At 44.8% G+C, this 25,068-nt stretch overlaps 2 protein-coding genes across 3 annotated transcripts in view; one reads left to right on the forward strand and one right to left on the reverse strand.

Moving 5' to 3' along the window:
- Positions 1-25,068, forward strand: part of LOC116437343 (zinc finger SWIM domain-containing protein 6-like) — a 405,850-nt gene that overhangs the window by 113,718 nt on the left and 267,064 nt on the right. The gene's annotated exons all lie outside the window — the stretch shown is intronic.
- On the reverse strand, positions 7,934-10,644 carry LOC116437345. Of its 2 annotated transcripts, none has more exons than XM_032095017.1 (2): positions 10,547-10,644; positions 7,934-9,128 (listed from the first exon to the last, which is right to left on the reverse strand). In XM_032095017.1, exon 2 carries the CDS (start codon positions 9,018-9,020, stop codon positions 8,103-8,105), a length of 918 nt encoding a protein of 305 aa, XP_031950908.1. In that variant the 5' UTR covers positions 9,021-9,128; positions 10,547-10,644; the 3' UTR covers positions 7,934-8,102. The 2 variants fall into 2 exon arrangements, with proteins under 2 accessions (XP_031950908.1, XP_031950907.1); XM_032095016.1 differs by having other exon boundaries at positions 7,934-9,320; positions 10,547-10,641.

The raw sequence follows: 25,068 nt of genomic DNA on the forward strand, positions 1-25,068 counted from the left end.
GGGGATAGAGGGCAGCGAGGGAAAAGCATCAAGGGGTGGATATATATGAGGGAGTGGAGTTGTTGGAGGGGGTAAAAACGATGTGGAGATTCCCTGTGGAGACAGGAGAGGCGGGGATTATTGGGGGGGGGGTAAAGGTAGGTTTTGAGAAGCAGGAGGCTGGGTGTTAAGTGGGGGGGCTGCTTGATAGTCTGGAGGAAGAATTGGTGGGGCTACATAATCAAGGGGATCCCACCTCTTTTGAATAGCTCTCTCGTTTTCTTTATCTTCTTCCTCTGATTTCTGTTCTTTATCCTTTTTTATACCTTAGAATCCCCTTCCCTAGATACATATTTGACCCAGCAAGTTACATACTCTACTTCTTCAGAATTAGGGTTTTCTTGGTTACACACTTGCTGATATAATAACTTACATAACCACTTATCTCTGCTTCCATACCAGGGCCACTTTAAAGACTTTTGTTGTAATTTCCTCTTTGGCCAATGTTCCGCACAGTAATAAATCATCCTCACTTGATCGAACTTTTTAGTTGTTTCCCACCTATTCCAATCATCCAATATATCACCAAGGGGGCTACCAGGAGGAATATTCTTATTCTTTTTCTTTGGTCGCCCTCTTTGTCTACTGTGGCCCTGGCCCATGGTGACCTTTAGTTATTATAAGCTTTTGGGCCGATAAATAAAATTGCCAAGGTAATACCAACTTACTGTTACTGGCCCTTTAAAAAGATTTGTCTTGCTTTTTAACTTAAAAGAGGGAGAAGTTCTCTGAATTAAAAATGGCTCCCTCTTATCTCTTTCTGTTTACACAACAGGTCTCCCTGTCCTCAATAATCAACTTTGGTGCCCCTGGGCACTCTTATCTGGCATTCTTATCTAACGACCACTTATCCTTATCTCATTCACACATTCGTACACACCCTCAAGAAAGGTGGTGCAGGGGACAAAGAAGAAAAAGAATAAAAAAAGAAGAAGGAAAAAGAAGAAGAAAAGAATTTTTGCTCACTCAATTTCTCAGGCCTGTTCACACACACACACCTCGACTTCTGAGTCCTGGCTCTGATGCCTCGCCCACCTGGACTTTTAGGTTCTTTCTCGACACTTCAGAGCCCCCGAGTACTAAACCCTAGGTTTCCCCACTGACCTAGGTTTAGCACTCCCTTTTATTTCCCCTTTCTTTTATTGGACAGAGGAAGGAAACTTTAGCAAACCTCTTAGACTTACATGAAGCGGACCCCTGTTGCCAGGGAATCACTGGTCCGTGTAGGCCCCAACCCTGACCCCTTCCGCCTCCCCCGAAGTTTGACTATCCCTCTTCCCTAGAGATAGCCTCAGAGTCAGGGCTTTGAAGCTGGACTTCCCACCCTTGTACCCTGAGGAATGGGCCACATGACCGCCCCTCTCGCGGCCGTGGTGCTATAAAGGTACTGTGGCCCCCTCGCCTTGGGGTCGGCCTCTCTGGGCTCCAGTACCCCCAGGCCTGAGGGAAGGACCCTGAATCTGGTTGCCTGGGGTGCTGGTGCATCCACCAGTTCACCTGTGACCCTGTTTTCGTGTCACTCACACCTTCACCCCAGCTCTCAAACGCCCGAGGAACTGGGGCTAATTTGCGTGTGACTCACTCTCTTAGCCCCCTACACGCCCAGGGGACAATGGCTTCTTTTCGAGTCACTCACACCTTCACCACAGCTCCCTACACGCCCAGGGGACAATGGCTTACCAGGCTCTAACGGGGCCTGCCCGGGTGTCCTGACTGTAGGAACAAGGAGAGGGGTGCCTCATTCACTCTTCCCTCTTTCGCTTCCCTCCATTCCCAGCTGGTCTTCTCGCGGAGAAGCCAGAACCATGGTACTAGTGAAGAGCGGACAGAACTCCACTACTAAAGAAGTAGTAAAGTAGGTATGTTTATTTCCAGCTGGGACGCACGGGGGATCGCTCCTCCAAAGCCATGCGTGCCGACAGCTGCATTCAGCTCGGTATTTATCGGGTTACAAGTTCCATATTCATTAAGTTTCGCAGCACGCCTATACATATTCATCACCTAGCCCCGCCCAGCCTCGCTTCGTATTATAATGAACCCAAAAGTCATTTATATCCGCGTTGCGCTTGCGCAGTGTGGTTTGGTGGCTTTGGTAGGGGTCTTCCGAGGGTCTTTTTGATGAAGTCAGGAGTCTTCCTCATCCTGAACTTTTCACCTTTCTTCCCTACGCATGCTCTTTTGTACCCCTGGCCTGGGTTTAAGCTTCGAGACTGGTTTGAGCTAGTTTTGGGTTGAGCGCAGGATGTCTGTCTGAGACTCCCTCTGCCCTTATCAGTGGTCTCTTATCTTTTCTTCCTGCCCTGGTATGCTGACCAAGCTGGATGCGTTGTTCCTAACAAACTAATTCTCCTGCTTCCCATCCCCCTGATTCAGTCCCCCCTTTTCTAAAGAGTTAGTAAATTCTTTTACTAATACTTAAATTCTTTTTCTAATGAATTTTTTTTGGTAGGCATCCCTTAATGTTTTTCTGTGTGCGTTTGACAAAGTAGTTAGAACTGATAACCTTTTGAGTACTCTATAGTTCCAAATTAGTAACGTGATAGCACGAGGCAGACACTAACCAAGGTTAGTAAGACAATGATGGGGTGACATAACGTATTTAGGATGCCTGTTGCGGTAGGTGACCACCTGAAAAGCGAGTCCCACCAGTTATGGCTTGCGTCTTGTTTTACTCTTTGCAAGATTCTGCTGATTTCTTGTGTGTCATAATGGACGGTGATTAAGGTCTTTTCCCCATTTCTTTGGATTTCTCTCAAAATCTCCATTAGGTCCTGATGTTTCACTAATTGCTTTACTAATGTTAGGTCCATCCCAATAGGTGTGGGTAGCAATTTATGGTAAATGGTGTAGTTAGACCTTATTAATTGATGAGACACAACTGGTGCTAAATACGAAAAGTCACACCCAACAATTTTGGCAAAATTACAAATACAAAAATTAGAGTGATTCATGGCAGTTACATTAATAACATTGTCATCTATTATCATAGAAGTGCAGATAGTTCTTAAGCATACACAGCCTTGACCAATATATACAAGTACAGTTTTTGGTGAAGTGTCTGGGTGGATCTCAAAGTGACAAATGCCTTGTTCTGCATCAAGACATATGTCTCTGGCATCAAGTGTATTACTTTCACAGATAGATCCTTGTTGTTCCCGTGTGATGCAAGATTCTAAATTCACTGTTTGCCATTTTTCTCCTACCATCCGAGCCCATACTCTATGTTCAGAGGGGTAAAAAACTGTCCCTTTATGGTTTAGTCCCAATGCAACAATAGGATGAATTACATAAACTGTGGCATTCCGTATCGTAAGCACGAAGGCAGTAGCTATGTTAGTCATTGGGTCATAGGTGAAATTTACCAAGGTCCACCAGGATTGGAGCTTTCTTTCTAATTTAGTAGCATTGTTCCAAACAGCCTCTCAGATTTCAATAGGAAAAACACCTTCATTACCTTCTCTTATGATTAAGGAAGCTGTGGACTGCATCCATAATTGAGCTTGTATGCAGCTAAGGGCTAATGAGACGTTGTCTTGAGCTGTGCCAAGTGTGTTTAATATCAGTTCGTGGTCCAGGTTGCTGAGTTTTGCTAGGTCTGGGAGTATTTTTGAGACTTGCCACTGGCTGTTTCCTAATGCTAAGAGGGAGGATTGTAGGGGCTGTTTTAATTTGGTCAGATCACTGGTCGCTGTGGCCAGTTTGTTCATCAGTATCTCTGAATCAATCCCATTTATGACTCCCAGTCCTGTTCCCAGCATGCCAGTCAGGTCTCTCCGCATTCTGCCTTTGAGGGGTGTTTGCTTCTGTAGCCAGGCTGTCCATCCTTCAAGGGATGTTTGAATTAAAGGGGAGCAGGCTGGTTGGATTTCAGAAATGTTAATTTGCATTAGTAGTTCTACACGCTTAAGAGACCATTCTGGATTAAACAGCAGTAATTGCTGGCCTGTGTTCCTCACTACATAAGGGCCAATCTCATAAACTTTTGGCTCAGACTTAAGTAATGTGACCTGGGTTTGGATCTGATCGTCAGAGTGGGTAGTAGGCCTAGCCATGGCATTTATCTGGAATTTGAATGAGAGTCCATTGCTGTCTTGGCCCCAAAGACAAACCACTTCCACAGTCTGTACTAATGTAAAATTATACCAACAATCTGCTTCACTTGAATAACTACAGATCTCACGGTGTTTGTCTGTAGGAGTAGTTGAGACACTGATTTGGGTTGCTTTTCTATGAGCAGTCCCGTTAACCATTCGGCATCCTATCTTGATTTTTTCTCCTACAGTCCCTTGGAGCTGCCAAGTTCTTTGTTTTTTCCATTCTTGCTTTGTATACATTTGGTTTCTGTGCATGACTACAGTCAACAGGTTTAAATCTTTTATATCAGAATATCTCCCCATGAGTCCAGTAACCCGCATAAAGGCTTGGGACCATATGTCCTCTCTCTTATGAATAACTTCCCAGCTGAAGGTTACAATTATAACTGTGAGAAAAACAATTTTTCTGGGTTATACTTGCGTGCCACCCTAACATTTTCATTTTGTTCGGGTAAACTTCAATTTCAGTTCATCATCCCCAGGGGTCACTTTCCAAGGGGCCTCTGGAGCCTTCTCTACTCGGGTATGGTGAATCCAGGCACTCTGTTCTCTGATCTTAATCGTGGTGTAAGTGGTGAGGAGTACCTGGAATGGTCCTTCCCACTGTGGTTCCAGAGTCTTTTCTGTAAGAGACTTAACATATACATAATCTCCAGGCTGAATGTCATGTAGAAGACCGTCCAAACCTCGACTTCGAGTTCTAGCCACATGTTTTCCAATTTCTCTAAGCTGTTTATCTAAGGCAATCATGTAGGTGGTTAGCGTCTCTTCCCCTATTTGGGTAGATATGCCTTTCTGTACCCCATATGGTCTCCCATAGAGTATTTCGAAGGGACTTAACTTTTCCTTAATTCTGGGCTTGGTCCGAATTCGTAACAACGCAAGTGGAAGAGATTGGGGCCAGGGTAGGTTAGCTTCTTGCCCTAATCTCACAATTTGCTGTTTAATCAAATGATTCATTTTCTCTACTTGGCCACTTGACTGGGGATGGTATGGAGTGTGGAGTTCCCAGTCTATGCCTAAATGTCGGCTGGTTTGTTGTACCACCCTTGAAATAAAATGTGGTCCCCTATCTGAGGACATTGTGGCTGGAACTCCGAAGCGCGGTATTATTTCTTGTAGTAACACCTTGGTTACTTCTCGAGCCTTAGCGGTCCTGGTAGGAAAAGCTTCTGGCCATCCTGAAAAAGTATCTGTTAGTACTAATAAATATCGGTACCCCCCTTTTCTTGGAAGTTCTGTGAAATCAATTTGCCACTGCTGTCCAGGCCCATGGCCTCTCCCAATCTGGCCCATTTTTGGTTTGGGGGTGTTTCTGGGGTTAGTCTGGAGGCAAAGGTTACACTGTCGAGTTACCTGCACAACAGTTTTGTATAAGTTTCTAGCGATAATTTTCCCAATTAAGTAGTTATATAAGGCATTTGTTCCCCAGTGTGTTTTCTGGTGTTCCTCTCTAACTACGGCCCATAGCAAATGAGAGGGAATAACTACTTTTCCTTCTGCATTGATAGCCCATCCCTCTTGGTTAAATGTTCCCCTTTCATCTTTAATCAATTTCCTGTCTTTTTTATTATATGTTGGCTTACCCTCTAGGGAAAGTTGTCCATCTGGGATCAAGGCTCCAGTTATTGTTACCTCACCTTTTGCTGCCTCTTTTGCCTCTCTGTCCACCAGTTCATTTCCTTCTTCTAATTCTGAGCTCACCTTTTGATGCGCCCTTATGTGCATGATTGCTACCTTCTCAGGTAGCTGGACTGCTTCTAACAGCTGCATTATTTCTTGTGCATGTTTGATGTTCTTTCCATGCGAATTTAACAGTCCTCTTTCTTTCCAAATGGCCCCGTGTGCGTGCACAACTCCAAAGGCATACCTTGAGTCTGTATAGATGTTTATTTTCTTTCCTTTTGCCATCTCTAAGGCACGGGTTAGGGCGATTATTTCAGCCTTCTGCGCAGAGGTGTTTGTTGGCAGGGCTCCAGATTCTATCACCTCGCGGCAGGTGGTAACTGCATACCCAGCATGCCGCTTTCCACTGATGATGTAGCTGCTTCCATCAGTAAACCAGGTCTCTGTGTTGTCTAAAGGGGTATCCTTTAGATCTGGGCGGCTGGAGTAGGTGGCTTCGATAGTCTCCAGGCAATCATGGCGTACCGGTTCCCCTTGATTTCCACTGAGAAAGGAAGCTGGGTTGACAATGTTAGTTACCGCTATTTCTACATCATCTTGTTCTACCATGATGGCTTGATATTTCAGGAACCGTTGTGGGGAGAGCCAGTGCCCACCTTTCACTTCCAGCACCACGGACACCGTGTGGGACACCAGCACAGTCATTCTCTGGCCCAAGGTGAATTTGCGTGCTTCCTGGATGTTTAGCACGACTGCTGCAACAGCTCTGAGGCACCCAGGCCATCCTTTGGCTGCTGCATCTAGCTGCTTAGAGAAATAGGCAACTGCCCATCGGTATGGGCCCAGGTCCTGTGCTAGTATTCCCAGGGCGATCCCTTGCTTCTCATGGGAAAATAGAAAGAATGGCTTACTCACGTCTGGAAGTCCTAGAGCTGGAGCTGACATGAGGGCATTCTTCAGCTGGCTGAAGGCCCGCGTGGCCTCCTTTGTCCACTGGAGATCTCTGCTTTCCTTTGTAATGAGTTCATATAGTGGTTTCACGAGCAGCCCGTAATTGTAAATCCACAGTCTGCACCACCCTGTCATCCCCAGAAAAGTCCGTAACTCTTTCACTGTCTGGGGTTTCGGGGTTTGGCATATCGCTTCTTTGCGATCTTGCCCCAAAGTTCGTTGCCCAGCACTGACTTCATAGCCCAGATAGATCACTTTTTGTTTCACCACCTGAGCCTTTTTCTTGGATACCCTGTACCCTTGGAGTCCCAGGAAGTTTAAAAGGCTTACCGTCCAGGCTGTGCAAGCTTCCTCTGTTCGGGTAGCTATTAGGAGATCATCCACGTACTGCAATAGCTTCCCTTCTCCTGGTGGGGCTTCCCAGGACTCTATGTCTTTTGCGAGCTGTTCTCCAAACAGGGTGGGGCTGTTCTTAAATCCCTGAGGCAACACCGTCCATGTGAGCTGGGTTTTGCGCCCACTCTTAGGGCTTTCCCATTCGAATGCAAAAATTTTCTGGCTGGCTTCATGGAGAGGGAGGCAAAAGAAGGCGTCCTTTAGATCTAAAACAGTAAACCAAGTTAGCTCTGGTGTTAAACATGTTAGCAGAGTGTAAGGGTTTGCCACCACAGGATAGAGGTCCTCAGTTATCTTGTTAACAGCCCGTAAATCCTGTACCACCCGGTAAGACCCATCAGGTTTACGGACAGGCAAGATAGGAGTATTGAAATCAGACTGGCACTCTTTTAGTAATCCCAACTGCAAGAATTTTTCAATTATCGGGCCAATTCCTTCCCTGTCTTCCCTTTTAAGGGGGTACTGTTTAATTCTAACTGGTTGTCTCCCTTCTTTGAGTTTGATCTGTATTGGGGTTGCATTTTTGGCTCTTCCAGGTACATCTGTGGCCCAGACTCCTGGGAACACTTGCTCCATTATCTCTTCCCTGATTTCCTCTACAGGGTCTTTGGTTGTTAGTATTAGGCTCAGTATTTCTACATACTGTTGGTCATTTACCTCCAGAATAACTTCCCCATTCCTAAAAATAATGGTTGCTTGTAATTGTTCTAATAAATCTCTTCCCAAGAGAGCCTTTGGAGAATTGGGTAAATATAAAAACTTGTGAATACCCCATTGTTTCCCAATTTTATATTTCAATGGTTTAAAAAAATAAGCTTTTTCAGATTGGCCAGTATCTCCATGTACCACAATATAGTCATCCCCCACAGGCATTAAAGCTTTATTTAAAACTGAATATGTTGCCCCTGTATCCACCAAAAATTCTATTTCTTTTTCCTTGTCCCCTAGCTTCATTATAACCAGTGGATCTGCTAGGGTGGAATCCCCCGGTCCTCTTCAATCTTCTTTCACGTGTGCAACCACCCTCCCCCTTCCTCGGTTTCCCTTGTTCTGGTGGTCTTCTTGTCTTCTTTCTGGGCACTCGTTTTCCCAATGACCAAACCTCCCACAAATCGCGCATTGGTCTCTACCTAGCCGGGGTGGGCCTTGTCTGGGAGGTCCTCGTCTGGGGGGTCCTTGTCTAAGCTTTTCTCTATTCCCTTCTTTTACTACTGCTACTAATTTCCTCATCCCTTGCTTGTAACCTTCTTCTCGATTACTGAATACCCTCCAAGCTGCATCCAATAGAGTTTCCAGGTTCCTCCCTTCTGGCCCCTGAAGTTTCTGCAATTTACGTCTGATATCTCCTGTGGATTGTCCTAGAAACAAAGATACCAGCTGTTGTACCCCTACCTCGGTCTCAGGATCCAGCGATGTGTTACGGCGCATTGCATCCCTCAGACGATCCAGGAATTCAGATGGTGACTCGGAAGGACCCTGTCTTATTGCGTACAAAGCTGACCAGTTTAGGGTCTTGGGAATAGCTCTTTCCACCCCTTTTGCTATCCATTCTTGATAACCTTTTAATTTCTTTAATTCAGCTGTTCTATTCGGGTTCCAGTGTGGTTCCTGGAGTGGGAAGTAATCTTTTACATCTAATTGTTGTGTTTTGTAATAGTCCTCTGCCAAGTCTCGAGCTGTTTTCAAAACTAGCTGTCTTTCTGTCTCTGTTAGTCCACCCAATAATAATTGTATATCAGCCCAATCTGGATTATGCTGTTTAATTATAAGTCGCAAGCACTCAGCAGTACCTGCTGGATCACTTCGGTAATTTTTGGCAACGTTATACCATGCATCTAGGTCAGCAGTAGAGAAAGGTACTCTAATTAACATTGTATCCCCATCAGGTGCCACTGCCTCTCTCAGAGGTGCCATCAGTACCTGTTTCCTGGTTCGGGATGAGACAGGACTGCCCGGGGGAGAGGAGGTTGGCGTTGGTGTTCCTTCTGAGTCCGCATCCTCTTCCTGTCTCCTAAGGGGAGGCTTAAGCAAATCGGTTAATTCATCATCATCTTGTCCCTGAGCTGCTGCTTGATAGACTTTGTCTGACCTTGTGCATCTTTGACCTATACTGCATGACGAACAGCATCGTTTAATTCTTCTTCGGCCCTTATTATTTTCTTTTTCCAGAGCTAACACCATAGGATCACTGGGGGGTTTGATTCCACAATCTCTCTGCCATTCAGGGTGTTTTCGGAGAGAAAAAAATGCGTCAGCGTAGGAAACTTCTTCCCATTTACCTTCCCGTCTCAGAAACAGCATTAACTGAAGCAAGGTATTATAATCTAAAGTTCCATTAGATGGCCATTTGGCTTCATTTTCTAATTTATACAGTGGCCACCACTGGGTACAATATTTTATAAGGGTTCTTTTATTTTCTGTGCCTCCAGCTCCTACTATCTCCTTCCAATGTACCAGAATACAGCCCAGCGGGCTTGCTCTGGGGATTCCCTTACTTTGTCTGGTTCCCATACTGTGCCACCCCCTCCGGGTCACCTGTGTAGTGTATAAGTTACTCTTTATAAATTTTCTTGTGCCTTCTGCCAAGCCTGCCTTGCTGCTGCTTGAAATCCCCTTTTTCCACACTCTCTCTCAGTTCTTTCCCAATTTCTTCCCGAAATTCCTAAATCTCAGGTACCAAATGCGACTTCCCACACACAACCTTTAAAATCTCAGGCTCAAAATCAGCTTAATAGCACTGAGAACACAGGCTCTGCCGTCTGGCAGAAGAACAGTATCATCTCCTCGTACAAACTTTACACTGTATTAATACCCATGCAACCTGCCATCCTCCCGTTGAATAAAAGGTTCTGACACATCCACAAAACAAGTTATTCCACGTACTCTTTCAAACTCTAAATTCTCTGCCACTAATCCTTCTGCAGAGGTTCTCCCAGCCACGATTCTAAATTCAACAAGCAAGCACTCCCCCAAACAAATGTCTCAGTATCACACTCTCAAACGACACACGGCAACACGCACGCTCCCGATTTACAAACGAGTAGGCGACCTAATACACATCTACACACATAAAAGCAGTCCGACAACAACCAATATCCACATAGACATATAAGCAACACAACAGCATTCAAACCAGCTACTAGTAGCAAAAATGTTCGCAACACTCGCTTGTAACAGTTTCAGGGTCCCGCTTGTATTTTCCGACACGGTAACAAGTTCCGGCGGGACCCCCCCCCTGGAATCACCCGATCCGCTCCCAGGATCGCTAGCGGCCGCTCTATCGGTCGGCGATTCCCTCTTGCCGGCTGCAGTAGCCGATTGCTTGCAAGCCCCACCTTTACCCTCACAGGGACTGCGCTGAACGCGGGACGTCTCCTCGCGGCTTACCAGCAGCCCTGGCCACGCGTACGACTTATAGGCAACCTAAATGCAAAACATACCGTTTATCCGCAGTTCCAGGTCGTTGTCTGTCCGCCGCAGTGAGCGAGCCGAGGGGCGGAGATCCTCCAGGAAAGCCCTGGGCCGCGCCTAGGATGTCCGCTCCTCAGCCGATCCTGCAGCCGGACAGAGTTTCTCCTGGCTGCTCGCCAAATGAAGAGCGGACAGAACTCCACTACTAAAGAAGTAGTAAAGTAGGTATGTTTATTTCCAGCTGGGACGCACGGGGGATCGCTCCTCCAAAGCCATGCGTGCCGACAGCTGCATTCAGCTCGGTATTTATCGGGTTACAAGTTCCATATTCATTAAGTTTCGCAGCACGCCTATACATATTCATCACCTAGCCCCGCCCAGCCTCGCTTAGTATTATAATGAACCCAAAAGTCATTTACATCCGCGTTGCGCTTGCGCAGTGTGGTTTGGTGGCTTTGGTAGGGGTCTTCCGAGGGTCTTTTTGATGAAGTCAGGAGTCTTCCTCATCCTGAACTTTTCACCTTTCTTCCCTACGCATGCTCTTTTGTACCCCTGGCCTGGGTTTAAGCTTTGAGACTGGTTTGAGCTAGTTTTGGGTTGAGCGCAGGATGTCTGTCTGAGACTCCCTCTGCCCTTATCAGTGGTCTCTTATCTTTTCTTCCTGCCCTGGTATGCTGACCAAGCTGGATGCATTGTTCCTAACAAACTAATTCTCCTGCTTCCCATCCCCCTGATTCACTAGGAAGTCTGCACTCACTTCGGGGCTCAGAGCTACTGGTCCCGTCTCACACACTCTCCACACACTCGCCCTCCCTGGCTCCCCCTGCCCGTGGATGGGTGATACTCACCAGCTAGCATCCCACTCTGCTGTGCCTCGTGCCTCCGGCCTTTTCCGGATACCGACGCAAGGTCCCTCCGTGGACCCGGGGAGGACAGGCGGCCGTCCCGTCCTCTGGTCCTGGTCGGGCGAGGTCGTATCCCGGACGAGTCCCCAAGCTGTTAAAAACGGGAACGCACTCCCGGTTCTAAAGTGATTTCAGCTTTTATTATGTGGCCTTAAGCATAGGGGTCCGCAGGTAGAGCACACGCCGATGCTCCAGGGTGAGTAGAGCAGGAGGGCTCCTGGTCAGTGATGAGCGTGGATTCTGCAGATCTGGCGCTGGATCTTCTTCTTCAGAGCAGGGATGTTCCCGATGTTCAAGGTCTAGCAGCATGCCTCACTGACCTGGATGCCCCCTTTTTATACTGTTTTTTTGTCCCTTTGGATTGGTCTCTGTTTGGATCCTTCATTTGCATGAAGGTTAAGGCACTGATTGGTTCTTAAGGGTTTCATCCAGGCTGGCTCGTTGCTTGGGAGGGGGTGCACTTTACTTAGGTGTAACACAGTACCCCTTTTATAATATAATAACCAAACCTTTTAACAGTACATGCATTATTAACATAACAATTATTAACTATTTAACAATATTACTATTAACTGTATAACAGTTTCTAACCTATTTTTGACATAAGTGCATGTGACCTATACCTCTCCGTCTGGCACATTCCTCTGCCCCTCCACTTGTATGAGCAGTCATGCTTCTTGACACCTCCTTATCTACTAAATCTGGCTCAAATTCAATCTTGGAGTCTGAGGACTCACTCCAGATCTTTACATCCCATTCCTCAGGATCCCATGAAGATTTCATAGTGAGAGCATGAACTTGAGAAATCTAAACCTTACTTTTCCCATATCTGTGCCTTGGTTTGTTGGCAATACATGCCACCAGCCATTCTACAGCACATTGCTGCTCATAGCATTGCTCTGTTTGAGTGGTAATTACTTATTGAGCAATCACCTTTGCGTCTTATAAAGTCCTGACTTCCTTTTCATAGTCTCTCATCTTGCTCTGTGGTGCTGTAACTTCATAGTTAAGACCTCTAAGACTGGTAGCTACTAGCCATTCCAATCTCCCCACCAGTTTGTGAAAAGACATTGATGCTGCTTTTCAAGGCAATCTGAGCACGGCTGTCTCAATCACAGAATCATAGAATAGTCTGAGTTGGAATGGACCCAGAAGGATCATCAAGTCCAACTTAAATGAATGGCCCATAGGGGGATTGAATCTACAACCTTGGCGTTATTAGCACCATGCTCTAACCAGCTGAGCTAATCATCTGGAGGGTAACCACTACCCCATCATCTATTTCAGGCCATGCTGACGTCGGAGCTGTTGTAGCTAGGAAAGTGGGCAAGGGGGCCCAGTGCCTCAGTATTGGGCCATCCCGAAATACAGGGAGTCGCCATCACAGTCTCCCTAATCTCTGACCTTTTTGCTAGCCACGGAGTGGTTGTTCCCGGATCCTGCCTACTACGTCAAATGTGAGCTGACACAGGCAGGCAGCTGGAACAACTACAAACCCATAGTTAGAATGCAAAGAGTAAATTTATTTCTGCTACCTCACTAATGGGAGATTCCCAAAGCAACCCCCAGGCAGAGGTACGCAAGCAGAGACAGAGGCACCATTAAACTCGGTCCATGCCACAGGATTGGTGGTTGCTGTTCGCACAGGCTTATCAAGAGTTCTTCCCAGCTGCAAGGTCATTTGAGTGTTTACCATTACTGTCACTCCATCATAGAAGGTCACCAGATACATCAGGCAAGATTTTCTCTTAGTAAAGCTGTGCTGGTTGTCTCAGATCACTTCCTTGTCTTGTATGTGCCTTAACATTGCTTCCATGAGGATGTGTTCCATGATTTTCTCAAGCACAGAGGTGAGGCTCACTGGTCTGTAGTCACCTGGGTCTTCCTTTTTAAAAATGGGAGTGATGGTTCCCTTTTTCCAGTCACCAGGGACTCAGCCTGACCACCATGACTTTTCAAATATGACGGAGAGTAGCTTGGCAACAACATCAGCCAATTCCCTCAGGACCCTGGGATACATCTCATCAGGCCCCCTAGACTTGTGACTATTGAATTTCATTAAGTGGTCCCAAACCTGCTCTTTGCTTACATTTGAGAAGGACTTTACTCCCCTAACAGCCACCTAGAGGATCAGGGACTTGAGAGAAGTGGGAAGCGTGACTGCCAGTGAAGAATGAGGTGAAGAACTCATTGAGTACCTCAGCCTTCTCCCATATCTGTCTCCAGTTTGCTGTTCTCATTTATTGGGGAGAGGGGTGTATGGTCTCCTTGGCCTTTCTTTTCTTAACTATGTACTTAGAATCATAGAATCATCAAGGTTGAAGAGACCTTTAAGATCATTGTCCTGGTATGATACTGGCTAAGTGCCAGGCACCCACAAAAAAACCAAACATTTACTTATTTTCCTCTGCTATAGCTGAGCAGAGGAGGGGGAAGTGAAAACTTCATTTTCCTGAGTTGAGATAAGGATTATGGAAAAAAAACCACTTTAAGGCAAAACAGGTTCAAAACTTAAACAGTATAAAGAAGATTTATTATTAACATAATTAAAAGTAAAAAGGGTAATGAGAACCAAAGCAAACCTTCAGAACACCTTTCTTTCCCAATCCCTCCCTCTTTCCACCAACCGTGCAAGGAAACAAAACATGGGGTTTTGGTCAGGATTTCACTTCTTAAAAATCTTTTTTCAGTATACTTAAGGAAAAGAGTTTCTTCTGCTGTTCCGTGGGATCCTTCCCACAGGAGATAGTTCTCTGTAAACTTTTCTAGCATGGTTTTAACTTCCACAAGCAGTAGTCCCGCCCGAACCTGCTGCAATATGAGTCCCTCCCACAGGCCAAGCAGTCTTCCCACAACTGCCTAGTGTGAGTCATTTTAGTTCATGGGGTTTAGTCTTTTAAGGATGAGCTGTTCTAGTTTGGAAGTGAAGGCTCTCTTCCTCTATCTCTAAAAGCAAGGGTCATCTCTTGATGTTTGAGTTCCTTACTAGATTACAGCTTTTCAGTATCCACACGCTCCAGTGTGAGTACTCTTCTTCAGGGGCTGCGCATGGATCTCTGCACCCCCCCCCCCCCCATGCGCCTCATGAGTTATAGGGAAACAGTTTGTTGTATCATAGTCCTCACCATGGCTTGCAGGAGAATCTCAGCTCTGGTTCTTGAAGCACCTCCTCCTTCTCCTTGTTTTCACTGACCTCAGTGCCGCCATGTTGGTTTTCCTCAAGTGTCCTCACTTTTCCTTTTTCTCTGACTTGGAAGAAAGTTGGTTTCTGTACGTTGCAGTTGAGAGGTCGATCTCATCCAGGCTCCACATCGGGGAATTGCTTGCCATGTCTCTCGCTGCTGGCCAGTTTGTCCCTGCTGGCACCACATGGCCGGCCCCGGCCGCGTGGTTTTCACTGGCACCGCACAGGGGGCCCCAGCCTCAGGAGGGTCCTAGTTACATGATCCCGGCCTTGGGAGGGCTCTGGCCACACGGGCCCCAGCGGCCCCTGCCAGGATAGGCCCCAGTGGCTGCCTCACCACCCCTCGGGAGAAGAAAGAGAGCTTCCTGCAGTTTTTCCTTTCTTAAATATGTCATCACAGAGGTGTTACCAACTTGTCTAATTGGGCTAGTAACCTGCCCATCGTCAGAGCCTTCAGTGATTGGCTCTGTGCTGGACATAGAAGTTTCGAGCAGCTTTTTTCCCGCCCCCACCTGTCGGAATTGAAGAAAGTCCGGGGACTCCGGCGGGGGGAGAAATTGCAGTCCAAAACCAATGTGGTTGATAAGAGCAAGCTCCCTTTATTAGCAATCCAGAGGCATTTATATAGTATACCAGCTTGTTAACTCTTAAGTGGCTTAAAACTTATCAAAGCGCATTTCTACTTCTACATAATTGGACTTACATTGGCAAGCTTCTACTAGTTATGTTATGATTAAAAGAATTCAGAGTTCACCTTTCCCTCTCCGGGTCTTATCTACACAGCTGTAAATCTTGAAAACTCCCTTTTTGTTCCCAGCCCTGTTTTTTTCACACAGGGATTTTCTCATGGAGAGTTTTTCTCACACAGGCCTTTTGCTTGCAGGCTCTTGCTACAGTTCTTTTATTGATCCCATAATTCTATCAATGATCCATGTCCCTGATCCTTTAATAATTCCCAACACCCACCAAAAACCAGGCTGTGTTAAACCAACACAATCATCAAGTCCAACTGTCAACCCAGCATTACCACTGTAGCCTCTAAACCATATTATCCAGCACCAGATCCAGATACCTCTTAAACACCTCCAAGGATGGTGACTCCACCACCTCCCTGGGCAACCTATTCCAATGCCTGACCACCTTAACGGTGAAAAACCTTTTTATAATATCTAATCTGAATCTTTTTTCTCAGCTTAAGGCCATTTCCTCTCATTCTGTCACTTCTTACCTGGCAGAAGAAACTGGCTCTCACCTCACTACAACCTCCTTTCAGGTAGTTGTAAAGAGCAATGAGGTTCCACCTAAGCGTCCTCTCCCCGAAACTAAACAAGCCCAGTTCCCTCATCTGTTCCTCATAAGACATGTTTTCTAGACCCTTCACCAGCTTTGTTGCCCTTCTCTGGGCACCTTCTCCAGCACCTCTATGTTCTTTTTGAAGTGAGGGGCCCAAAACTGGACACATTACTCGAGGTGCGGCTTCACCAGTGCCCAGTACAGGGGGACAATCGCTTGCCTAGTCCTGCTGGCCACACTATTTTTGATACAGGCCAGGGTGCCATTGGCCTTCTCGGCCACCTGGGCACACTGTTGGCTCATATTAAGATGGCTTTCAACCCGCAGCCCCGAGTCCCTTTCTGCCAAACAGCTCTCAAGTCTCTCCTGCCCCAGCCTGTATCGTTGCATGGGGTTATTGTGACCCAAGTGCAGGACCCAGCACTTGGCCTTTATTGAACTTCATGCAGTTGTCCTTAGCCCATTGATCGAGTCTGTCCAGATCCCTCTGCAGATCCTTCCTACCCTTGAGCAGATCACCACTCCCACCGGTTATGAATGGATGATGTAGGTTTAAATCAGCTCTTGCCTTTGCCCAGGCCTCTGGCAGCAGGCAGTAGCTGTATTGAGGTGACCAGCACCCTAAGGATCCACTCTTATTTGCAAGTTCTTTAATAATGGTTGATTTGGTCTATTATAAAATGAATTATTTATTAATAGACACAAAACTAACAGACATAAGACTTAAAACAGACTATTACTACACAGGTATAAGACAAAAAGACAATACTAGTATTATACACGTGGGATTAAAAGTACCATTAAAATTACAGCTAGTTGAGAAATAGTATAACTTAGGATTCAATGTTTCTTACCATCCAGTTCTTGATGGGGTACACATCGAAGTCCTTTCCCTCAATTTCCGGAAAAGTAACCTCAAAACTGCGTCCAGCTTTGGGGAGAAATCTTCTCACACGTTCCAGAGGAGTGTGTAAGAGACTTCTGCCTCTGCGATAATTGTGTGGGCTTTTACAGACATAAGAACTGTGTCTTTTGGTCAAGAATATTTCTTTCATCTCTTCCCACATTTGCTTTCCAGACTAAGATGTGTACTCGGGGCTTGGTCTCAGACTTTCAGGAGCCTAGAGGTGGCCTCCTGGTGAGCTCTCTGACCTCCTGCTGGGTTCTTTGGCTCCTTGCTGGGCTATTATCCTGGCCTGAGTTCTTGTTACAGTGCAGATTACTGCAACATGCGTATCAAATCAACGAGGCCCGTGGAAAAGAAATATATATGGACCGATTCTTGATAGATGTTTCAGAGAGATGTTTATTTCTCCAGCCACATGGCCGGAGGTCTGCCGAGGAACTGGGGCAATCACGGGACCCGAGGGTCCTTGCCCGCGCAGAGGAACACAAAACAACCAATAGGGAACGAGGCTGACCAGGGGCTAGGGAAACCCCGTGTCTCCCCCCCAGGGCCCCTCTCCCAGGACTACATGGCGGGGGGGAGGGCCCCAACAAGTTCTGTCTTCCAAATGCCCCAGCCATGAGAGAGGGGGGACGTCTTGCCACACCACCCAACTTAGTGTTGTCTGCAAGTTTACTGTGTCTGCACTCAATCCCCATGTCCAAATCATCAATAAAGATATTAAGCAGATCTGGCCCCAATCCTGAGCCCTGGGGAACACCGCTAGTGATCAGCTGCCAACTGGATTTATCTCCATTCACCACAACTCTCTAGGCCCAGTCATCCAGCCTGTTTTTTACCCATCCCGGAGTCCATCCATCCAAGCCATGAGCAGGCAGTTTTTCTAGGAGGATGCTATGGGAGACAGTGTCAAACACTTTACTGAAGTCTAGATAGAAAACATCCACAGCCTTCCCCTCATGTACTAAGTGGGTCACTTTGTCATAGAAGGAGATCAAGTTATCTAGTTATAGAATCCCTTCTTGTTATTCTTCATGTCCCTTGCCAAGTCCTGTTCCATCTGTGCCTTGGCTTTCCTGATCCCATCCCCACACATCCGGACCTTATCCCTGTACTCCCCAGGCCACATGTCCCTGCTCCCACTGGCTGTGAATTTCCATCTTGCCCCTCAGTTTGAGGAGCAGATCCTTGCTCTGCCATGCCAGTTTTTGGTCTGTCTTTCCTACACATGGAAATGGAGAGGTCTTGCACTCTAAGAAAAGTGTCCTTAAAGAGTTGCCAGCTCTGGTCAGCTCCTCTGTCCCTAAGGATAGTTTCCCAGGGAATCTCATCCACTAATTATTTAAGCAGCTGGAAATTCACTCTTCTAAAGTTCGGGATCCTGACTTTGCTCTTTGCCAGGCCCATGTTCCTTGAGATCAGGAACTCCATCAAGGCGTGGTTGCTACAGCCCAAGCTGCCTCCAATCTTAACCTCTTTAATGAGCTCATCTGCAGTGGTGAGCACCAGGTCCAGTAATGTGACATCTGCTCAGCAATAAAAGGTAAGAGAAAAGGGGGGAGGAAGGCACTTATTATTTAGGACGTTTTACTTCCAGAACAACCCTTATGCATGCTAGAGCCCTGCTTCTCAGGAAGTGGCCAGACATTGCTTGCTGATGGGAAGTAGAGAATAAATATTTTTTTTCATTTGCTTCCTCATGCAGCCTTTTCTTTTGCTTTAATAAACTGTTTTTATCTTGACACAAGTTCTTTTCCATCTTATTTTCTTCCCTCTCCCCATCCTGGTGAGGATGGGAGTGATAGAGCAGCTTGGTGGGCACCTGGTATCTGGCCAAGGTTAACCCACTACAAGTGTCATCTGCATTTCTCCAGTGTTTTGAGATTTGTAGTATCTGTAGGAGCAAACTAGAAGATTACAGGCTTGGCTTTGGCCGACTTCATGAAATTTTGGAAACTTTTTCTCTTGGGGCTATTTCAAAGTATGCTTTTTCAAGTGGCAGTTGCTGCACAGATCCTTGTAATCAACATGTTATTATAATACGAACTAAAATTAAAAATAATATGAAAAAAGATTCACAGGTTTTGACATAATTGCTACTACCTGGCTAGAATTACATGGTTATTAAAATAAGAGTTTATTACAACTTTATTAGCTGCTAAATTGATAATGTAAAAGTACAGTATCTGGCTTTTCATGCTGATAACTGCACACACTAAAAGAATAATTCCTCTGTTCAGAAGTAACTTCTGTGGGTAACTGTATTAATATATTTTCTTTTCCATACATTGATGTTTCAACAAATAGCAATTACAGGAAAGTGACAAAGCAGCATTTCATAAGCAAATTTGTGCAGGTTGAGTTTTTTCTTTGCTGACTGCTCTTTTCCTTGTTTTGGCATAAAGCAATGCGATACCTTTCACATCAACAGGTAGAAACATGAAGAAAACTTTAACTTAGCTTGCCTGTGTAAGGATCTGTTGTCTGAATTTTTTTGCTGCCTTCAAAATAACAGCTGGGTTTGTACTAGCAAGCTACAATTGTATTTACTATGAACTAGTGTCTAGAAAAATCTAGGCAGTGCTTTTGCTTCTACAGATTACTCAGTATACACTGTTACAATCTAGTTGATTTTTAGGTGAGCAGTGTCTGTTTAAGATACCCTGGAGCATCTGAGTTTGTGTTTCCCCTAGCTGGAAGGGAATTGTTACATTTGGTATATTTGAGCTCTAATGGATGCTGAGTCTGAAATGTTCTTGACTGTGAATGAGCATAGAGTTGGTTCTTTTTGGCTGAAAGGTTTGGACAATTAAGTTTTTACTTTCAATGTAGATTGTTTGCCATAAATACAAATTTCCCATTTGAATGGAGCATTGCAAAACAATCCCCTGGGAATTCTGGGTGATTCTTTTTGTCAGGTGAGAACATTTCCCAGGGAGGTGCATGTACTACCCTTGGGCTCTTCCCACTGCCCCATCTCTTTGAAGCAACTTAGTTGGCATGGCACTGTGTTTGCCAGCAGTTGTTTGAAGGCTGCTGGAGCTGAGTTGGTTGTGCTATTGTTTGGGAATTGCTGCCTAAAATTAGAGTCCTTTTTACCAGCAATATGTGCACATGGCAGAAAATGTTATCTGCAGGTGTTTTCAAGCCTCCATCTACTGGGAGGAGGAAATTATTGCAACACAGCCAAACATATTTTGGAGAGGTGGAAAAAGCAAATGACTATGTATGAAGTTTTGCTCAAACTGTACCTGTTTGTGTTGGAATTGAAAAAAGTCCGTGGACTCCGGTGGGGGGAGAAATTGCAGTCCAAAACCAATGTGGTTGATAAGAGCAAGCTCCGTTTATTAGCAATCCAGAGGCACTTATATAGTATACCAGCTTGTTAACTCTTAAGTGGCTTAAAACTTATCAAAGCGCATTTCTACTTCTACATAATTGGACTTACATTGGCAAGCTTCTACTAGTTATGTTATGATTAAAAGAATTCAGAGTTCACCCTCCCTTCTCTCCCGGTTAGCACATCTTATCAGCACAGCTGCATCGCTTCAAACTCCCTTCTTTGTTTCTCAGGCTTGGTTCTCACAGGGATTTTTCTCATGCAGAATTTTCCTCACACAGGCCTTTTGCTTGCAGGCTCTTGCTACAGTTCTTTTATTGATCCCATAATTCTATCAATGATCCATGTCCCTGATCCTCTAACTATCTCCCAACATGTTTGGAATAATTCGAATTCAACATGATTGTTTTTGAAGAATATCTGCAGATTTGAGAATGTTTTGTAAGGTTGTAAGGTTTCCATTGAAATTAGTTTTTTAGTTTAGATGGTGCTTGTTGTGAAGGGCTGACGAAAACCACAAGTGCTTTCAGAGGTGGGGAGGGGAAGGCCTAATGTTTAGAGAACTTGGTCCCAAATACTTATGGTTATTTAGTTTAAAGGAATGTAGGCTTTATTTATTTTAAAACCCACAATACTTATAAATAATTATACTTGTTTTATGAGTAGAGATGTAGTTTATTAAAACCAGGATTAACAATACTAGCAGTATTGTGTTAACAATTGCAAGTCAGTGCAAAGCATGCTTGAAAGCTATTGCTGTTAGTGGGGATTTCACATTGTGAATATTGGAGCTTATCTATGCAGAGGGGAAGGAGAAAGTTGCATATGATATGCCAAAAAGGTATTTTTTCAGTAATTAAACAGTGTTTTTGTTTGACACCATTTCAGCTACCTGCCTAATTTGTGAGGTTTAATTAGGATATAGTCAGCTTGTGCTCACATGGACAGAAATAGTGTGGCCAACAGCACTAGGGAAGTGATTGTCCCCCTGTACTGGGCATTGGTGAGGCCTTGAATTCTAGGTTCAGTTTTGGCCCCTTGCTACAAGACAGACATTGAGATGCTGGAGTGTGTCCAGAGAAGGGCACCGGAGCTTGGGAAGGGTCTGGAACACAAGTCTGATCAGGAGCAGCTGAGGTAGCTAGGGTTGTTAAGTCTGAGGAAAAGGAGGCTCAGGAGAACCTTATTGCTCTTTACAACTGCCTGAAAGGAGGTTGTAGTGAGGTGGAGGTTGGTCTCTTTACTCAGGTAACAAGCAACAGGATGAGAGGAAATGGCCTCAAGTTGTGCCAAGGTAGGTTTAGATTGGATACTAGAAAAAATTTCTTTACAGAAAGTGTTGTCAAGTATTGGAACAAGCTGCCCAGGGAAGTGGTCGAGTCACCATCTCTGGAAGTGTTCAAAAAACATGTGAATGTGGAACTTGGGGGCATGGTTTAGTGGTGAACATGGTGGTGCTGGGTTGATGGTTGGACTTGGTGATCTTGGAGGTCTTTTCCAACGTTAATGATTCTATGACATAAAATCAATGCCTAATTTGCCTGAGGAAAAGATTCTTTCCTTTTGGGGTCTGGCTATGTTGTTTATTTGTGGTTTGGAGGGTTTTTTGTGTTTTGTTTAGTTCGGTTTTGGTTTTGAAAGAAAAAATTATTAGCAGTTCAGAGAGAAGCAAATAACCATTTTTAAAACCCACATCCTCAAATGATAATTTGATGCTTTGAGGCATAAATGACCTTTCTAAGCAGCCCAAACTTGTCAGACAAAGAAATGATAGAAACAAGCTGCTTTATTTTAATACAGCAGCCTATTTTTCAGGGAGAACTTAAAAACAATTCTGTCTTCCTCTTCTCATCAACATTAAATTTCTGCTTTAGCTACATTTCAATTTAAATGTGTATGCATCATTGGAGAGATGGTGATGGAATCTAGACAACCTGTGCAAATTGAACCATAGACTTCAGCTCCTGAAGCCAAGGGCAAGTGAATAATGCTTTCATCCATAGCTACCCCAGCTGGTATTAGCACTGGAAAAGCAGTTAGGTGTGGGTCAGAAGCTTAAGGGAAAATTAAAAGGGGATGTCTTGTTATTACAAAGCTGAATAGGGGAGGGGAAGAATCAAAACCACCACCACCACTTCTTGAAGCCTTTAAGTGTTAAGAGTTTATGCTGTACAAACAGGAAAAACACAGTGTATCACTGCCAACTTTGTGTCATTATAATATTGTCTCAGTTTAGAGACAAGTTTAGAAGGAAAAACACCCTGGAATTAGGGTTTCCTCTTAAAAAAAGGGTTCCAACAATCCCTTTCTGCCAATAAGAGATTAACACTAGTGGATGAAAGTGAAAAAAACCAACTGTTTATTGACAGAGTGCCCACACGGCACAGAAAAAAAAAAGAATAAATACTAGATATTGAATTGTCAGACCTTACCCCCCCCCACACACACCCCCACACCAAAACAAAAAAAAAAACCCCAAAATGCCAGGGAAAGGGGAAAAAAACCCACAATGGCTGCAACTTGGTGGGGAGGAAAAAAAAATTGCGCCAGCTCCTGTTTCAGGGAAGGATAAAACCCAAAGGGTTCACGCAGCAGCTTAAGCAAAACAGATGGGAACCTGGTGAATCTCTGGCATGGGTCCCCTCTTCATATCAGATGGACCTGGTGGATTTGGTGTCCTCTCTCTTGTTGGTTCAGCTCTTCCGAGGTCTAGGGCCGGGACAAAGCGGGCCCTCACCATCTCGACGGTCCCTGGCCGACTCATCTCCCGTCGATTGTTCTCTCTGATCTCGTACCAAAACCAAAACAGTCCAATTCAAGAAAAAAAAATGCTGAAGGATTGCTGTCGCAGTCTCCAAGGCCAGGGAAAGGGAAAAAACCCTTCTTGCCTAAGCTAACAAAAACCAAGCTAGCTAAGGGAAAAAAAAAATAAGAAGAACCCAGTCTGCCTGGCACGACGGACGCCTGGGGAGTGAGACTTTGAAAAAAGCCTGCCGAAGAGCCCCAAGGCTGCCCTGTACCCCAGACCCACCTTAAAGCTACAGAAACCATTTCTGGTCACGGAGCAGACGATCAGGGAATAGAAAAACCACCCCAAGACAAATATTTACCAGATAAAAGATACACATAAAAGCTTGGTATGGAAGTTATAAGGCAATATATTAAAAAAATAATGTCTTTATACAAGGTAATACATTCTTTTTCCAGTTTATTTTTTTTTGTGTGCCTCTTTCCAAAAGGAAATTAAACTAAATGTGGTACTTGAATATCATTCTTCCCTGCCAGCTGTGCTTGAAAGAGCTCAGTCTCATGGAGGAACATGTTTTTGAATCAAGCATCACAGTAGTACACTTCTTCTCTAGGAGATAAATATAATTAAGGACTAATAATCTGGTGTTGCAGTTCTTGTGATATGCGGAAAAGACTCCACTACTGGAATAAGTTGTAAAGTAGGTATGTTTATTCCAGCGCTGGGACGCATGGGGGATAATTCCTCCAAAGTCATGTGTGCCGACAGCTGCATTCAGCTTGGTATATATTGGGTTACAAACTCCATATTCATTAAGTTTCCCAATACGCCTATACATATTCATTACCTAGCCCTGCCTAGCCTCGCCTCATATTATAATGAGCCCAAAAGTCATTTACATCTGCGTTGCGCTTGTGCAGTGTCGTCTGATGGTGGTGGACAGGGGTCTCCGGGATGAAGTAAGAGTCCTCCTAAAGAGTCTTCCTCATTCTGAACTTTTCACCTTGCTTCCCTGTGCGTGCTCTTTATGCCCCTGGTCCAAGTCCAAACTTCAAGGCTGGTTTAAGTTAGTTTTAGGTTCAAAAACAGGATCTTTGGTCAAGATTCCTTCCCTTTATCAATAGTCTTCTATCTTCTCATTCTGCTTTGGTAGGCACAATAAGTGTTGAGCAAGCTGTATGCATTGTTTTTAGCAAACAGCTTCTTAGCAAATCATTTAACCTCTGCTTCCCCCTCCTCCCCCTGATTCACTTGTATCTTGTAAGTTTTTACCTATCTATATTCTTTTGTCTTGCTCAGTGCTTACTCATTGATCCACATCCAAAAGAAGAATATCCAATTCCTGAACTTTGTTCAAACTTGAAATTTATAAGTCTTTGTCATGGTTTGACACTGGTTAAGCGCCAAGCACACGAAATCTTATTTACTTCTGTTATAGTTTAGCAGAGAAGGGGAAATTAAAACTTCATTTTCATAAGGTGAAATAATGATTATTCAGGAAAATGGAAGATTTCAAGGCAAAACAGGTCCACACTTAAACAGTTTCAGTATAAAGAAGATTTATTACTAACAGAATTAAAAGAAAAAAGAAATAATAAGAAATTAAAGCAAACTCCCAGAACACTTTTTCCTTCCATTACCATCTCTCTTTCCACCAACCCACGCAAGAGAAACAAACATGGGGTTTGGTCAGTGTTTTCATTTCTTAAGAGTCTTTCTTAATGTTTAAGGAAAAGTGTTTCTTTTGCTTTAACGTGGTTCAAACTTTCACAGGCAACATCCCCACCCGAATCTGCTGCAGTGAAAAAATCTCTCCCACGGTTTAGCAGTCGTCTCACAACTGCCAACATGGGCCATAGTGGTTCATGGGGTTTAGTCTTTTAAGGATGAGCTACTCCAGTCTGAAAGCAAAGGCTTTCTTCTTCAATCTCTAAAAGCCTTTCACAACATCTATGGGCTCTGGCATTGAGCACTTTTTCACGAGCTGCGCGTGGCTTTCTGCACCCCCCCAATGTTCTTCAATGAATTATAGAGAAACAGCTGTAATATTACAGTCCTCACCACGGCTTGCAAAGAGAATTTTCAGCTCTGGCACTAAATGTGCCTCCGCTCTCTTTCCCTTCCCCCACATATGTTGGTGTCGCCATATTCTTCTCCCTCACGTGACTTACTT

The sequence above is a fragment of the Corvus moneduloides genome, chromosome W, assembly GCF_009650955.1.
Source record: "Corvus moneduloides isolate bCorMon1 chromosome W, bCorMon1.pri, whole genome shotgun sequence".
Classification (NCBI taxonomy): Eukaryota; Metazoa; Chordata; class Aves; order Passeriformes; family Corvidae; genus Corvus; species Corvus moneduloides.